Source organism: Anomaloglossus baeobatrachus, chromosome 3 (assembly GCF_048569485.1).
Source record: "Anomaloglossus baeobatrachus isolate aAnoBae1 chromosome 3, aAnoBae1.hap1, whole genome shotgun sequence".
NCBI lineage: Eukaryota > Metazoa > Chordata > Amphibia > Anura > Aromobatidae > Anomaloglossus > Anomaloglossus baeobatrachus.
This window is the reverse complement of record NC_134355.1, coordinates 129,580,996-129,598,646: the sequence shown is the minus strand read 5'-3', so window position 1 is coordinate 129,598,646 and position 17,651 is coordinate 129,580,996. Positions and strand designations below refer to the sequence as shown.

The window sequence follows — 17,651 nt, the reverse complement described above, 5'->3', positions numbered from 1 at the left end:
ATTTTGTTTACTTACCGTAAATTCTTTTTCTTATAGTTCCGTATTGGGAGACCCAGACCTTGGGTGTTTAGCTTCTGCCTCCGGAGGACACACAAAGTACTACACTTAAAAGTGTAGCTCCTCCTTCTGAGCTTATACGTCCCCTGGTAGCCAGTCCTAGCCAGTTTAGTGCAAAAGCTGAAGGAGAATAGCCACCCACAAGTAGAACCGAGTAAGAACCGGAACAACCGGAGACTCTGTCCACGACAACAGCCGGTGATAACACACGGAACAAGAAAATTGCCAACAGGCAACAGGGAGGGTGCTGGGTCTCCCAATACGGAACTATAAGAAAAAGCATTTACGGTAAGTAACAAAATTCTCTTTTTCGTTCCTTTGGGAGACCCAGACCATGGGACGTTCCAAAGCTGTCCCTGGGTGGGAATAAACAGAAAAAACTAAGATGTAGGCGGAGCCTAACTTCACAAGTGGGCGACAGCCGCCTGAAAGATGCGTCTGCCCAAGCTCGCATCTGCCGAAGCATGAGCATGCACTTGGTAGTGCTTTGAAAAGGTATGCAGGCTAGTCCAAGTGGCAGCCTGACAGACTTGTTGAGCCGTAGCCTGGTGCCTAAAAGCCCAAGAGGCACCGACAGCTCTTTTTGAGTGTGCTTTGATCCCCGGCGGGGGAGGCACCTGAGTACTCTGGTAGGCATCCGAAATGGTCGATCTAATCCAGCGGGCCAAGGTCTGCTTAGAAGCAGAGAGACCCTTGCGCCACCCTGTGGTTAGCACAAAAAGAGAGGTGCACCGCCTAAGCGCAGCGGTGCGAGCCACATAAATCCGGAGAGCACGCACCAGATCTAGAGTATGCAGCACTTTCTCAAAGCGATGAACAGGGGCCGGACAGAAGGAAGGCAAGGAAATATCCTGGTTAAGGTGGAAGGGAGAGACCACCTTAGGAAGAAAGTCCGGGGTCGGACGGAGAACCACCTTGTCTTGATGAAAGACTAAAAAAGGTGATTACGAGGAGAGCGCAGCCAAATCAGAGACTCTCCTGAGAGAAGTTATGGCAACTAGAAAGGCCACCTTTTGAGAAAGACGATACAAAGAAACCTCCCTAAGAGGCTCAAAGGGGGGGTTTCTGCAATACCGTGAGGACCAAGTTAAGGTCTCAGGGATCCAAGGGCCGCCGATAAGGCGGAATGATGTGAGACGCACCTTGCATGAAGGTGCGAATTTGAGCCAGCCGGGCGATACGCCGCTGGAACAGCACTGATAGAGCTGAGACTTGTTCCTTGAGAGAGTTAAGGGACAGTCCTAGCTGCAGACCGGACTGTAAAAAAGACAGAAGGGTCGGCAACGAGAATGGCCAAGGAGAATGGCCGTAAGAGCGACACCAGGACAGGAAAATTTTCCAAGTCCTGTGATAGATCTTGACAGAGGAAGACTTACGGGCCCGGGTCATAGTGGAGATGACTTCAGGAGGGATACCAGAAGCCGTCAAAATCCAGGACTCAAGAGCCACGACGTCAATTTGAGTGCCGCAGAATTCGGGCGGAAAAACGGACCTTGCGAGAGCAGGTCTGGACGGTCCGGAAGATGCCACGGCATCTCCACGGACAGTTGGAGCAGGTCCGGATACCAAGCTCGCCTAAGCCAGTCCAGTGCAATGAGGATGACTCGACGGCCAACCATTCTGATCTTGTGCAGGACTCTGGGCAAGAGAGCTAGAGGGGGAAACACGTAGGACAGACGAAACTGGGACCAGTCTTGAACCAGAGCGTCCGCGGCGAAGGCCTGAGGATCGTGGGAGCGAGCCACGTAAACCGGAACCTTGTTGTGACGGGATGCGATTAGGTCCACGTCCGGAGTGCACCATTTGCGGCAGATTGACTGAAACACTGCCGGGTGCAGGGACCACTCGCCGCCGTCCACGGATTGACGGCTGAGATAATCTGCCTCCCAGTTTTCTACGCCAGGGATGTGGACTGCGGATATGGTGGACTTTGAGTCCTCTGCCCATTGAAGAATGCGCTGGACCTCTAACATTGCCAGGCGGCTGCGTGTCCTGCCTTAGTGATTGATGTAGGCAACCGCTGTCGCGTTGTCTGACTGGACTCAAATGTGCCTGCCCGCCAACAGGTGGTGAAAGGCTAGGTGAGCTAGAAGCACAGCTCTGGTTTCCAGCACATTGATTGAAAGGGCTGACTCGGACGGAGTCCAAGTGCCCTGCGCTCTGTGGTGGAGATGTACCGCTCCCCAGCCGGATAGGCTGGCATCCGTGGTGAGAATCACCCAGGACGGAGCCAGGAAGGAGCGCCCTTGGGACAGGGAGAGGGGTCGAAGCCACCACTGAAGAGAGCTCCTGGTCCGTGGCGACAGAGCCACTAACCTCTGTAAGGAGGAAGGCCGCTTGTCCCAACAGCGGAGGATGTCCAGCTGCAGAGGACGCAGATGGAACTGGGCAAAGGGAACCGCCTCCATGGAAGCCACCATTTGACCCAGCACCTGCATCAGGCGCCTGAGGGAATAACGGCGGGGCCTCAGGAGAGAGCGCACCACTAGCCGGAGAGACTGCTGTTTCATTAAGGGCAACTTCACAAGTGCCGGCAAAATCTCGAACTGCATCCCTAGGTACGTGAGACTCTGGGTCGGAGTCAGAGTGGATTTGGGAAGATTGACAATCCACCCGAATTGGGCTAGGGTGGCGAGAGTGAGCGAAACACTCCGCTGACAGTCTGCGCTGGATGGACCCTTGACCAGAAGGTCGTCCAGGTAAGGGAGCACTGCCAACCCCTGGAGGTGCAGGACCGCAATAACTGCCGCCACGACCTTGGTGAATACCCGAGGGGCCGTGGCTAACCCGAAGGGGAGAGCCACGAATTGGAAATGATCCTCTCCTATCGCAAAACGTAACCAACGCTGATGTGACACTGCGATTGGCAAATGTAGATAGGCATCTCTGATGTCGATGGACGCCAGGAACTCCCCTTGGGTCATAGAGGCAATGACTGATCGCAGAGACTCCATGCGAAAATGCCGCACCCGAACATGCTTGTTGAGAAGCTTGAGATCCAGGATGGGCCGGAAGGTACCGTCCTTTTTTGGAACTAGGAAGAGATTTGAGTAAAAACCTCTGAACCGTTCCTGAGCGGGAACTGGGACAATCACTCCATTTGCCTGCAAGGACGCCACGGCCTGCGAGAAGGCGGCGGACTTAGAGCAGGGGGGAGTTGAGAGAAAAAAATCTGTTTGGAGGGCTGGAAGAGAATTCTATCCTGTAGCCGTGAGATATGATGTCTCTCACCCACTGATCGGAGACTTGCTTTATCCAAGCGTCGCCAAAGTGGGAGAGCCTGCCACCGACTAAGGACGTGGCTGGAACGGGCCGAGAGTCATGAGGAAGCTGCCTTAGTGGCAGAACCTCCTGCGGTCTTCTGCGGACGCGCTTTTGGGCGCCAGTTGGATTTCTGATCCTTGGCTGAGTTAGCGGACGAGGCGGAAGGCTTAGAGGATGACCAGTTGGAGGAACGAAAGGAACGAAACCTCGATTGATTCCTACCCTGGGCGGGTTTCCTGGTCTTGGTTTGTGGCATGGAAGTACTCTTCCCGCCAGTAGCTTCTTTAATGATTTCATCCAGCTGTTCACCAAACAGCCGTGAACCAGCAAAAGGGAGCCCAGCAAGAAACTTCGAGAGTGGAAGGCAGATGCTTCTTCCAAGAAGCCACAAAATCCTGCGGATAACAAGAGAATTAGCTGAAGCCACCGCAGTGCGGTGAGCAGCCTCTAGCATGGCAGACATGGCATAGGATGAAAAAGCTGAAGCCTGAGCAGTTAAGGTAACCATCTCAGGCATAGATTCCTTGGTGAGGGAATGCATCTCCTCTAGAGAAGCAGAGATGGCTTTGAGATCCCACACTGATGCAAAAGTCGGGGAAAACGCGGCCCCCGTAGCTTCATACACAGATTTGGCCAGAAGGTCAATCTGACGGTCAGTGGAATCCTTAAGTGAGGTGCCGTCAGCCACCGACACAACGGTCCGGGCTGAGAGCCTAGAAACCTGGGGGGGGGGGGGGGGGGGGGTCTACCTTTGGGGAGTGGGACTACTCCTTGACCACCTCAGGTGGAAATGGAAACCAGTCATCAGAACCACGCTTTGGAAAGAGTTTGTCAGGGCAGGCCCTGGGTTTGGTCACAGCGGTCTGAAAACTGGAGTGGTTAAAGAACACACACTCTTCTCTCTCTTAGGCGAGGTAAACTGATGCTTTTCTGCCATAGAGGGTTGCTCCTCTGACACTGGCGGATTGAGATCCAGCACAGAATTAATAGAAGCAATTAAATCACTAAGATCTGAGTCACCCTCAGAGAAATCGATGGGATACATAGCCTCCGAGCCCCCAGTGAGGGCATCCTCCTCATCTTGAGAGTCAGCTCTTGAGACAGAGCCGTGGGGTGGGGAGGGGGAGGAAACCCTGCACCTTCTCTTAGAAGGACAGGGTCTGGGATCAGATGATGAATCCTCCGTGAGCTCTGATGGACGGAGGTCAGAGGATAGGAGTCCTCTGTCAAGAGTATTAGAGGCACCCTGTGAGGGGGGCTGATGCATATTCATCAAAGTCCTGGACTAAAGTCCCATGGACTCGGCAAATGACTTGGATATAGACCTAGAAAAGGACTCTACCCAGGCCGGGGGTTCAGTCACAGGTGCAGCAGCAGCCTGAGAGACCACTGGGGGTGAGACTCCAGGCTGTGGCACCGCCAAGTTAGAGCAACCATCACAGTGTGGATAAATGCTCGGCTCAGGCAGCAGGAGCTTACATGCAGTGCATGCAGCATAAAGCTTTGGAGCCTTGCTGCTTGTGTGAGACATGCTGCTGGAGTGGGGGCTTTGCAGAGAATGAACCCCAGGGAGAATATACAGAGGTCCACAACCGGAGACCGGCTGTGGCTTACCAGACCGCTGAGCGCGGTGTTGTGTGCCCTCCAGATCCCGAAGCCCGGTCCCCCAGTGCGCAGCACCTCAGCAGAGATGCAGAATGTCCCAGAGCAGAGTGAACTCTGCCTTAGAAATGGGGCGTTCCTATAAAAGAGCGGGAACTGGAGGGCTATAGAGACCTGCAGGGAATGAGGGACGCACCAGCAGTGGGGAGTGTCCCTTCCCTGTGTAGAACGGCCGCCGGGAGGAGCCGAACCTGTCCCTCTGCATGAGTGACATGCGAGGGCAGGAAAACGAAACTAGGCCTCCGGCGAAGCCGGGGCCTAAATTTAATCGGCGAGGCAGACAAGCGGGCACCATCGGCGCGGTTCTCTGGCAAAAGCTGGAGAACCCGCCGGAAAAGTTAAAAACAAATCACATACAGCATACTCTCCCCATACAATAAAGAACCGGGTCCCCCAACATAAACGTCTCAGGTACTTAGCTGCTGAGACGCAGGGCCATGTCCCTGGGGATGAGTGCTCCGGTCCAACAGAATCCTCAAGGGGCTGTGGATGGAGACCGGACTCCTGCCAGGCATGGAGACCGTGCTGGCTCCCACTTCAAGCCAGAGCCCAGAAGGGATGGTGAAGGAACGCAGCATGTAAGGCTTCAGCCTTGTAAATCAACCTTAACAACACCGCCGACACAGTGGGGTGAGAAGGCACATGCCGGGAGTCCAGACATGGACCCGCTTTTCTTGAAACTCTTTCCAAAAGTCAAACAAATCAGATGAGAATGCATGTGTGGATGTATGCCTCCTGACACAAAGCAATAAACTGGCTAGGACTGGCTACCAGGGGGTGTATAAGCTCAGAGGGAGGAGCTACACTTTTAAGTGTAGTACTTTGTGTGTCCTCCGGAGGCAGAACCTAAACACCCATGGTCTAGGTCTCCCAAAGGAACGATAAAGACTATCAGCACAGAATGACTGCTCAAACTAAGTACAGGCATTCAGTGGATCATGGCAGGGCCAAACCTTTCCTCCCTGCTGGTTTTCCCTCCACCTCCGCACTTCTGTGCCTCTATGAAGCCAGAGCAGTCAATGAAAGCGGGGTAGGGTGGAAATCAAGGCACCTGTACTTGCTTTGATCAGTTAGTGTGTTGACAAAGGTCCTTTTAATGGAACTCTGTGTCAATAAAACTTATTAACCTTTATATCTAGGGGTTAATCTGCAGGTTACTAGTGGCTCAGTGGTTAGCACTGCAGTCTTGCAGCGCTGGGGTCCTGGGTTTCAATCCCACCAAGGACATCTGCAAGGACCTTGTATGTTCTCCCCATGTTTGCGTGGGTTTCCTCCGGGGTCTCCGGTTTACTCCCACACTACAAAAACACAGTGATAGGGAATTTAGATTGGCAACACTGTGGGCTCACAATGTATATAAAGCACGGTGGAATTAATGGGGCTATATAAGTGAATGAATATTCTATTCTAAAGCCGTGCAGCCACCGCACTGAGGGCCCAGATGCCAAGAGAACATTATGTTCACTCAAGGCAGCCTCCACTGTTCAGTCATAGGTGCGGCTTTAGTCACTATGTGTGTATTTTATAATTATATATATATATATATATATATATATATATATATATATATATATATATATATATATATATATAAACACATACACACACAAGCAGCGGCTATAATAATGCCCCGCCACCGACGGACAGCCGGCTCAGAAGTGCATCAGTATGAAGCAAAGAGTGTCAGCGAATGTCAGGGCATTGGTATAGCTGCTGCTCACTATATACAAAGGGGACTGAGGTCACACCTTTGACTGAAAACAGGAGACATGAAGATCATTTCCTCTCGGCAGCTGGACTTCAATGCATCGGCTGCACAACTTTACAACCTTGTGGGTTTTTTTTTACATGACATGTTCCCGTTAATGATTGTCAGTGAATTTATAATTGCATAACTGCAGGCCCTGAGTTCCCTTAAAACCAAAGCACTTGATCATGGAGGATGGTGTGAAGAACCTCTGATGTTAGGATTTGGTATAAGCGGAACTTACTGGGAATCGGAGCAGCAGTCAGCAAAATCTAAACCCAATAACAACATTCATATTCTGTCCATCAACTTCCATCTTCTATTCTTAAGCACAATTGTTAGGCACCCGAAGAAAGCGGATATAAGGTTACACGTACACCAGCATACTTATTATCCAAAATTGGTGGAAAAAGGAATAAATGTTACCTTTACGGAGTCTTTTTTCCCGCATTACCACATCCATTGACAGCGCTATATTATGGGTTAACTACATTTTAAACAAAAAAGTATGTTTAAGTCCTTAACCAACCCTGTAAAGTTATTGAATCTGCCTCCTGAAACAGAAAACCAGTTCTTCCATGTGAGTGGTTTTAGAACTGGAGGAGGCTGGCTGCATGGACACATCCTCCTCCAACATCAGCCACGGATTGTAGAGACAGACTAAAAGATTCACATTAAAACAAAACATCACAGGAAAAAGAAGCAGCCATTACCAACACCAGCTGGATAAAGCAGGCCCCCATGATAAAGATGGGTGTAGCACAAATGCAAATTACTGAGGAAACAACCTCTCATAACCTATCAATTCATGGAGGAGGTGGCTGCTAAGTATTATACAAACGACTCATTTTGTCTTGCAGGACCTGTGGTGAGGTCATACCCATGTGACCTGGTATCCAGCTTTGGTGGCTGTGGCCCCGCCCCCCACAGGTCCTACAAGACAAAGTGAGTCGTTCGTATAATACTTAGAATTAGCCTAACAGGGGGAGGGGATAACTATGAATATATCTGCTCCAGTGCAACTGTCACTCAAGAAGCTGCTCATTTTACAAACTTTACTTTCCTGGATTTCAAAACCTAAACATCCGAGCTGACCAGTACAGGTATGTAGAGAATCAGCCTGATGGTGCCAGTACAGCACTGGCTTTAGGTTATATACAAAAATCCTGGTGATTGGTTCCCTTTAAAATAGACAACCTCTCTAAGTAAAGGCCCCGTCACACACAGAGATAAATCTTTGGCAGATCTGTGATTGCAGTGAAATTGTGGACAATCAGTGCCAGGTTTGTGGCTGTGTACAAATGGAACAATATGTCCATGATTTCACTGCAACCACAGATCTGCCAAAGATTTATCTTCGTGTGTGACGGGGCCTTAAGGCTACTTCCACACTCCCCCCCCCCCCCCCCCATCAGTCACAATCAGTTGCCTTGAGAAAATGCGGTATCCTACAAAATATTTTGCAGGATTTAGTTTTTTCCCGATAGACTTCTATTAACGACAGATTGCGACAGATGGCCTTGCGTTGCATCCGCCGAGTGACTGATCAGTCGTGGAATGACTGACACTAACGTTTTTTGGAGCATAAAAAAAAAAAACCAAAAAAAACGTACTGCACAGGATTCTGTCGCAATCAGTCAAAAAGATAATAGCTGTCTATGGTGCAGGATTCCGCCGTAATCAGTCACATGACTTAATCCAGTGCTGGATTCAGTCATGATCTACTGAGCATGCCCAGCATGTTTGGCACTCCCATTGGGCTTTGCCAAAAAGAAATGGATCACGACGGATCCGTCGTAAAAAGGACGCACAACGGATGTAATGGACGCGACGGATCAGTTTTTTCACAGGATTTCTGTGAATGGAATCTTGTGAAATCATCCGTTGCGTCCGTTGACAGCTAAAAAAAAAACGACGGACCTGGCGGATTTGAAACGACTGAAGTGTAAAAGTAGCCTAGGAGTATGAATGTAGTACCTCAGCCTCACCTTCTGAGCCAGAAGACATACTGTATATTCAATGTAATGCTGTACAGAGAAAAATATCCAAAAATATTACGTGACATTGAAATCCATAGCAATCATTACAGAACATAAATTCTGATTACTAAATCTGGGGTAATCTCCATAAACTGTAAGACGATCTATATGGTCAGCAAAAGAACCACTAGAAAATAACATGCAAACAAACGTGAAACGGTTTTATTAGCTTTTATTATACACCAAAATATTTCATAACGGAAAATAAAGCATTTTGAACACAACGATAAGTAACAATCAAATTTTACTGATCAGATTGTAACTTTGGAGATTGGGCATTATATCATTGGTAATCTAGGCACCATGCATGTCTAGGAATACTTTAATGCAATCTGGATACTGTGAGCGAATAATCAGCTGTTATCAGGACCGTATATAACGAGGGATCAGTGAGGTTTTCTTACTCATCGTAGTCCAAAAACTGGATAATCACAAGGATTTCAGTCTAGTAACAATGAGTCTGATTGGTGAATTATAAACTGGAGCATCAGATGAAATCTGGGTGAGAACAATGGGAACCTCCACACCTATGGTGATGAGCATGAGGCACGCCTCCACATGGTGCATTTCGCAATGTACGAAGGCATGGTCATACACTTGGGTGGTAAATTTCAAAAGGTCTCTCACCCTTTGCTGAGAACATAAGAGTCATCCTTAAGTAATGCATAGAGCTCTACCGGAGAGAGAAACACTGACCGTATAGACATTTACAGTGTTACAGTGGTCTCCTGTCACAGTGAAAACCCCAAGAAGGGCACGTCACCACTGGTAAGAGGTCTGGTTTACGAAACACTTCTATTGCCCTTGGAACCAACAATTCTGCATCATCTTTTCTCACGACGCTGCTGTTCTGTTCCTCTATTACTCCTCCTAGAAACTTATTAAATTTACCAGTTTGGGTGGTAGGCGGCCAATGTGTGCCGACTGTGTGGTTACGCAACCCTTGGACAAGTCAAGTCTGTAGGAGGAACAACAGAGGAACGGAACTTTCTTAAAATAAATGCTGTAGATTGTTCTCATGGGGAATATGAGTCAGGAGTGACCTCCATAAAAAAAAAAAACTGTACTAAGTCTTTAGATCCTATATTTCAGTCAATATTCTAAATTCATTAAAGGGAACCTGTCACCACTTTTTTGGTGTATTAGCTGCGGCCACCACTACCGGGCTCTTATATACAGCATTCTAACATGCTGTATATAAGAGGCCAGGCCGCTGTGATAACAAACACTTTATAATACTTACCTAACGGTCACACGGTTGGCCATATGGGAGTCTCCATTCTCTGGTGCTGCCTATTTTTGGCCATCTTTGTTCTCCTTCTCTAGCTGTGATATATGACGCGTCCGACGTCATCCACACTCGCCGGCATTCAGGTCCTGAGCAGGAGCACTTTGATCTGCTCCGAGCAGGGCAAATCAAAGTATTGTAGTGCGCCTGCGCAGGACCGGCGAGTGTGTATGACAGACGCGTCATGCACCCAGGCTTCAGAAAGAGGACAAAGATGGCCGAAAGAGGAGGCACCGGAGATGCCCATAAGGCCCACAGCGCAACCGTTAGTAGGTATTATAAAGTGTTTATGTTCTCACAGCGGGCTGGGCTCTTATATACAGCATGTTAGAATGCAGTATATAAGAGCCCGGTGGTGGTGGCCGCAGCTTATACGCCAAAAAAGTGGTGACAGGTTCCCTTTAAATTTCTCTTTACAGTATCGGCCATCAGTTTTCCACAGATTGGGCCAAACACACCCAGCATAGACATAGTTAAATGCTAGGATTCTGTCTGCAGCCACCACTAGGGGGAGCATAGACATTTATCACATACGGCTTTGCTTGTGGAGTTGAGTGTATAAACAATTTGCAGTAAGCGATGATGGCCGGCATATTCCACGTCTGCGATGGGCTGGGCGTTCTGGATTATGGAAATAAGTCATGACTGCTATAAAGAATAAAGAAATTAATTAGCATAGCTTCTAAACCTATTTAGAGGAGAAAAAATGTGGACATTTACTATTCTATACAAATCTAATAAGGCATCTGTATTAAACACGTATGGTGGCATTTAAAAGGATATGGACACTTTTGAGGCAATTACTTAAATGCTTATAGTTTGGGCTGAAAATTTCTTCAATTAGGTATTAAAAATGTGCAGTTTGGCTTTTAAAGAGTTTTTCCTTGCACATTGCTGGTTACAGGAGTTAACTGAGTCTATAAGTGAGCTTATTCGGATGTTTAGCGCTGTCAGCCAATTTATGATCGCATCAAAGCTTGGTACAACTCTGACGTGGGCAATGGTCAAAAATCAACAGGATAAGAGCTCACACCACCGGATTATCAATCCAGGTGCGATGCAACAAACATCAGATTGCACACAGACCAATGTTATGGCCACACACTAACATTTTTTTTCCTTGGACCAAGCCGATCTAAGAAAACAAAACAAAACAAAAATAAAAATAATAATTTGCAGCATGTCAGAGTTTCATCCAATATTTGAATCACAATCAGCCTTGCAAGTCAATAAGTGTGTGGAAATCACCGGACTGCATTCGGAGGACATCTGAGTGCAGACAGATTTCCAATTGAGATGTTTTCTTCTCCTTAGAAGAAAATGCTTAGATCATCATCTGAGAGAATCTGTTCATACGATACTTACACTTAGGGGTGCTTCACACACAGCGAGCTCGCTGCCGAGATCGCTGCTGAGTCACGCTTTTTGTGACGCAGCAGTGACCTCATTAGCGATCTCGCTGTGTGTGACACTGAGCAGCGATCTGGCCCCTGCTGTGAGATCGCTGCTCGTTACACACAGCCCTGGTTCGTTTTCTTCAAAGCCGCTCTCCTGCTGTGACACACAGATCGCTGTGTGTGACAGCAAGAGAGCGACAAATGAAGCGAGCAGGGAGCAGGAGCCGGCGTCTGACAGCTGAGGTAAGCTGTATCCAAGATAAACATCGGGTAACCAAGGTGGTTACCCGATATTTACCTTAGTTACCAGCCTCTGCAGCTCTCACGCTGCCTGTGCTGCCGGCTCCGGCTCTCTGCACATGTAGCTGCTGTACACATCGGGTTAATTAACCCGATGTGTACAGCAGCTAGGAGAGCAAGGAGCCAGCGCTAAGCAGTGTGCGCGGCTCCCTGCTCTCTGCACATGTAGCTGCATTACACATCGGGTTAATTAACCCGATGTGTACTGTAGCTAGGAGAGCAAGGAGCCAGCGCTCAGTGTGCGCGGCTCCCTGCTCACACTGGTAACTAATGTAAACATCGGGTAACCATACCCGATGTTTACCTTAGTTACCAGTCTCCGCAGCTTCCAGACGGCGGCTCCGTGCAAGCGCAGCGTCGCTTGCACGTCGCTGCTGGCTGGGGGCTGTTCACTGGTCGCTGGTGAGATCTGCCTGTTTGACAGCTCACCAGCGACCATGTAGCGATGCAGCAGCGATCCTGACCAGGTCAGATCGCTGGTCGGATCGCTGCTGCATCGCTAAGTGTGAAGGTACCCTTAGCTCAAACTCTTATCAGAGCTTGATCAGAGTGTCATCAGCATAAATCAACCTGAGTCTATCGGATGGGAGAATCTACGGTCATGTCAACCTGGTCTTACAGTAGCAAAGTTAAAGGGAACCTATCAGGTGGAATATGCACCCAGAATCACGAGCAGTTCTGGGTCCATATTAGTAATATCTGCCTAACCGTCCCTGTATACACTAGCATAGATAAACGAGATCTTTAGAAAAATTACTTCTAAAGATCTTTTACCGTATGCTAATGAGAGAGGGGGACTAGTCCCCTGGGCGTTAGTTCCCCTGGCTAGTTGGCTTTATTAGCATATTAGTACACCCCTGTGGGTGTGCTATCATGCTAACGTATATGCAGCGTCACAGGATCTCACTCACCTCTCCAATCGCATCCGATGGGGGATTTTGGTTCGGTGCGCATGACCCCGGAGTTCGGGTCATGCGCACTATGAAGCCGTGTGTACGCGTCCTGGCTTCAAACCGAAGTAGTGTGCATGACCGAACCTCCGGGGTCATGCACACGAAGCCGAAATCCAGTGTCAGGGGGTGATTGCGGCGGAGAGGTGAGTGAGATCATCCTCTGAGGCTGCACATTCATTAGCATGTTATCACGCCCACAGGGGTGTACCAATATGCTAATGGAGCCGACTAGCCAGGGGAACTAACGCCCAGGGGACTAGTCCCCTCGCTCATTAGCACATGATAAAAGATCTTTAGAAATACTTTTACTACAGATCTCTATCTATGCCTGTATACAGGGACAGTTCGGCAGGGATTAGCAATATGCACCCAGAACTGCTCGTGGTTCTGGGTGTATATTGGACCACCTGACAGGTTCCCTTTAAGCTCAGCATCAGATTGATCTTACTGATACATTCTCAGTTACCTCATTTTTAATCCAGCAATTTTCAGGAAAACAAAGCCCCTAAAAGCGATGTGGTGCATACTTTTTAATTAAATCGAAGTTTCATGAATTTGCAACCAAAAACACATACACAAGTACTGTACAATCTCCCTCTCAAGGTGTTCACACTTTTTTGGAGCAGTTGCACTGAAAGTAAAGAAACTGGAACAATGACGATTATTACAATTTTACCTAAACCACCGTTTTCAAATACAAAACACAATCTTCTGGTCCTTTGGCCAATACTGCTAACTAGGAAGCCACACAAGCAACTTCAGTGCATACAAACCTTATCTGCGCCCCGTACAACTTTCCGCCACCTATGTCCACAGCTCCTTTAGGGGGGTCTGTGTTATACCCAATAAAAACAAGAAAAAAAAAAAAAAACCAGCACTTTTTTTTTTGCCTGGAAGGCACTGGAGTTAAGCTCAGCTATGGAAGACCTGCTTAGAAATAAAAATCTGTATCCCAAATGCATAATTGAAGATGGATTTGTCTCATCTCACAAAGATGATAAGTAAAACCAAAAGGAAAACAAAAAAAAGAAGAGGCTTAAAAGTCCATCTCATAATCTTAGTCTTAAATATTCATTAAAACAAACACGTTAAAAACGTAAAAGAAGCTATATGTTAAAATGGTAGATGTGCGCTGTGCTCTATGCCGTACAACCCAAGGCTCGAGTGGATTCCACTGTAGATAAATACATTAGTGAGTGCAACTGAAGACCAAACATGCAGAAGACATTCTCCAAGGAACAGATCAAAGTCCTCCTTACTCCTATATGCTGCACCACAAGAAGCTGGACTTGATCCCTAGCGTGGGCTGCAGACGGCCAGAACCTTGAGATAAAGTGCTAGCGCAATCACTTCCAGATAGGCTGTCGTATGACAGCAGCTACAGGGTTAATGGCACTATAAGATCGGCTGAGTAGGGATCCCACGTACAGTACTGATTGAACGCCGATCGAGGGGAGATTTGTACGTCTGCTCGGTGACTGCGGGCTGACCAACACTAAACTGACGTGAAGTTACATGTACATTCTGTTTTTGGTCAGGACGAAGGAAAAAAAAAAAAAAAAAAAAAAAGTTAGTATTGTTAAGTGCTCCGGACACCGTGACAGGCATCCACGAGGAAGTTCTTGTCATTTACACATCAGGTAAAGTCCAAAGTCCCAAAAATTTTAAGGCATTTTTTGTACCACTTCCACCTAAACTATTTCTTTAATAAATTTATAAAAAAATAAACATCACTTCCAAAACCAGTTATATACAGTGATAGTGGCGTCTTAGTTTAATATTAAAGTGTCAAAGGAGATCGGGTAGCGTTAAAACTGGTGCTAGAGTGTTGGTGCTTGTAGAGAGGCCGCTCGCCTCCTATTAGAGGACAGGTTTCAAGACTGAGCGGAGCGAGCGGCCATCTTTTGTCAGTTCCCGGGTCACACACATACAAGGCAAAGGAACAGCCTCCTCTCTCTTCTCCACTGTATTGTAGCTGCATTTCTTCAGATGGTCAGCCATGCTCACAATATCCGCAAACTTCCACTCCTTTACTGTGCAGAACGCTGTGCTGAACCGCCAGACCTGAAAAACAGAGCAGCATTAGAGTCTGGGCAAGGCATTCAATTACAGGGTGCTTCAGTTTGCCGAGCTAGTGACCCAAGGAGGAGTGGATTGTTGGAGCTTACCCAACCGCAGGTCCCCATGTCATGGGCTTCAACACCCGTTCTCCAGCTACCACACTGGCTCCATTAGGTTTGTGTCTTGGGGTTTTCAGCCTAAACTATTAACAGGTAAAATATATCTTTGTACCATGTTAGCCAGTAGAGATAAAACATTGTTTAAAAGAACTGAAGGCCTCAGTGGTTGATACCTTTAATGGCTAACTGAAAAGATGGCAATAATAGCAAGCTTTCCAGACTACTCAGGTCTCTCCTTCAGGCTTAGAATAGCACAAAATCTGAAGAGTCACATATTTAGGCTATATGCGCACGTGTGTGCTCTGCACCGCACCTAAAAGGTGCGCTTCAGAGCGCAGCTGAAAAGCTCCGTTCTGAAGCGCATTGTGCCGGCAAAGAACGTGCGCTCTGCATGCAGCTCCTGCCATAGACAGAGCAGGAGCTGCCGGCAAAGCGCACGGAAGAAGTGACATGTCACTTCTTAGAACGCGCGCTTCAGGCAGCAGCCGAAGCGCTGCGGTCTAAGACGCCACGTGCGCACGGCTCCTGCACAATCTCCATAGATTATGCCGGGGACGCAGGACGCATGCAGTTACGCTGCGCTACAAAGCGCAGCGTAACTGCATCTAATTACGCAACGTGCGCACATAGCCTTATACATAACAGGACATAGAATAGTGCAGTAAATAAGACAAGTTATGTGAAGCAGAACTATCAGTATGGCAAGAGGACAAACTGTTGTGGCAGTAAATATTGCAGCAGTTCATAGATAAGCAGTGTGAAAGTTTTATTGTCCCCTGATTAGAGTCTGGTCTGGGCTGTGATGCCCCCGGATGGTCTGAGGAACACATTCCTTAATTGATGTAAAAAGGCATCAACCACTGAGGACTCGCAGTTCTTTTAAACAATTTTTTAAACTATTAACAACACTGTTATAGATTGCTCCCAACCAGCAGAATGGCATGTACCACTCTCAGCCATCCACTCTGCAACTCAGGCAGGCAATGATAACAGTCAATCAAGATCAGATCCTTTCGGGTATGTGCCCGCATTGCAGATTTTTCTGCACATAAAACTGCATCTTTTGGCAGGAAAAAGGCACTTTTTGGGCGTGTTTTTTCATGCAAGGAGATAGGGAAAACACATTAAAAAAAACACAAATAACAGACATGTCAATTGTTTGGTGCAGGTTTTTTTCTGCACCAAAATCTGCAAAGTTAAAAAAAATCTGCAACATGGGCCACCATTTCAGGATTCTCAGCTGGGATGCGTTTTTCCTTGCAGTATGGATTAAAATGTGCTAGAAAAAAACCCCCCAAAAAAAAAGTATGAAAAACCATGATAAAAACACAGGGTGGGCACAGTCTTAAAATCCTAATCATAATGCATTTGTGAGAAGTAATAGGCGTTGAGCACGGCCTATCCCCCTTATGATTAATACTTCGGTAAATGGAATTATGGTTTCAACACATTTATGACCTTGCCATTTTCAGCTTTGTTTTTTCCACCTCCCCCTTTTCCAAGAGCCATAACTTTTTTTTTATTTTTCTGTCAATATAGCCGTATGAGGGCATGTTTTTGTACTTTATAAAGCAGCTATTAAAGCTTACCATACTGTGCTGGGAGACTAAAAAAATTCCAAGTGCGGTAAAATTGCAAAGGAAAAAAAAAAAAAAAAAAAAAAAAAAAGCAATTCCACAATTTTTTTTTTTTTATGTACCATATTCACAATATGGTAAAACTGATCTGGCAATATGATTCTCCAGATAGTTACAAGTATGTAGATACCAAACTTGTATAGGTTGCTTTTAATTTAAAAAAGTGGGGAAAAAAAATAAAATAAAAAAATTCTGAAATTTGTACACAAATATATTATATGCATTTGTTTTGTGCCAATTTCCAATACCCGTAACATTTTCATTTTTTTTAGGATTTGGGGCTGTGTGAGGGCTTTTTTTTATAATAATTAAAAAATAATGCTTTATGATATGATTTTTGGGTAATGTGTTCTGGTCGAGTCTTTGTATTGTAATTTATTGGAATGTTGCGGGGGACAAAAAAAAAGCAAAAAAAAAAAACCCCGTAGTTCTGGCATGTTGAATTTTTAATTTTTTTTTCTTGTTACGTTGTTTACCAAATTAGATTAATTTATTTTATGTTATATTTTGACAAAGTGCGTGCGATCTGCTGTGTGTGCATACCGACCGGAAGCAGGGGAAGACCTCTGGTGGAGCATACCAGCTGGGAGCGCACCGCCGAGGATCCCAGGAGGACCTGGGAGCTACGCAGACATCCGTGGTCTGGCAAGTAGGGTCCTCCTGGGGGAGGCCCTGCCTTTTTTTTGGGAGGGGGGGGGAACTTACCCCCAACATACGTTTCCTTAAGGATAATCCCTATAAACACAATATGAGAGATATTTATATATTATATATATTTATTTCCCCCCCCACACACACACTTTTTATCATACTTACTAGTCCTCTTAGGTGACTTGAAGCTGCGATTATCTGGACATCCGTGCTCACACATCGCAGTGCATCAGCATTGCTTTGCACAGCACAAATGACGATCTTTCAGCCGAAGTTCATAGGAAGAGCGTCATGACAAACACAGGAGTCATCAGTTGAGCCACGGCTGTCATGACAAGCCATCAGCGCCCAGCTATCACATTACAGGAGCACTAATAGGGGGCATGGAATGACTTATTGCCCGCCGGCACGTGTTAAATCCCACTGTCCGAGTGACAGTGGGATTTAACTGGTAAAGTGCTGCGGACAGATCTCCG

General features: G+C 47.0%; 1 protein-coding gene across 1 annotated transcript in view; it reads right to left on the bottom strand.

Annotated features, from left to right (window-relative positions):
* Window positions 1-12,563: 12,563 nt before the first annotated feature.
* FBXO30 (F-box protein 30) overlaps window positions 12,564-17,651 on the bottom strand; it is a 29,708-nt gene continuing 24,620 nt past the window's right edge. Inside the window, exon 2 of the mRNA XM_075339441.1 lies at window positions 12,564-14,771. Coding sequence (XP_075195556.1) covers window positions 14,568-14,771 — 204 coding nt within the window. The 3' untranslated portion in view covers window positions 12,564-14,567. The remainder of the gene's footprint in view (window positions 14,772-17,651) is intronic.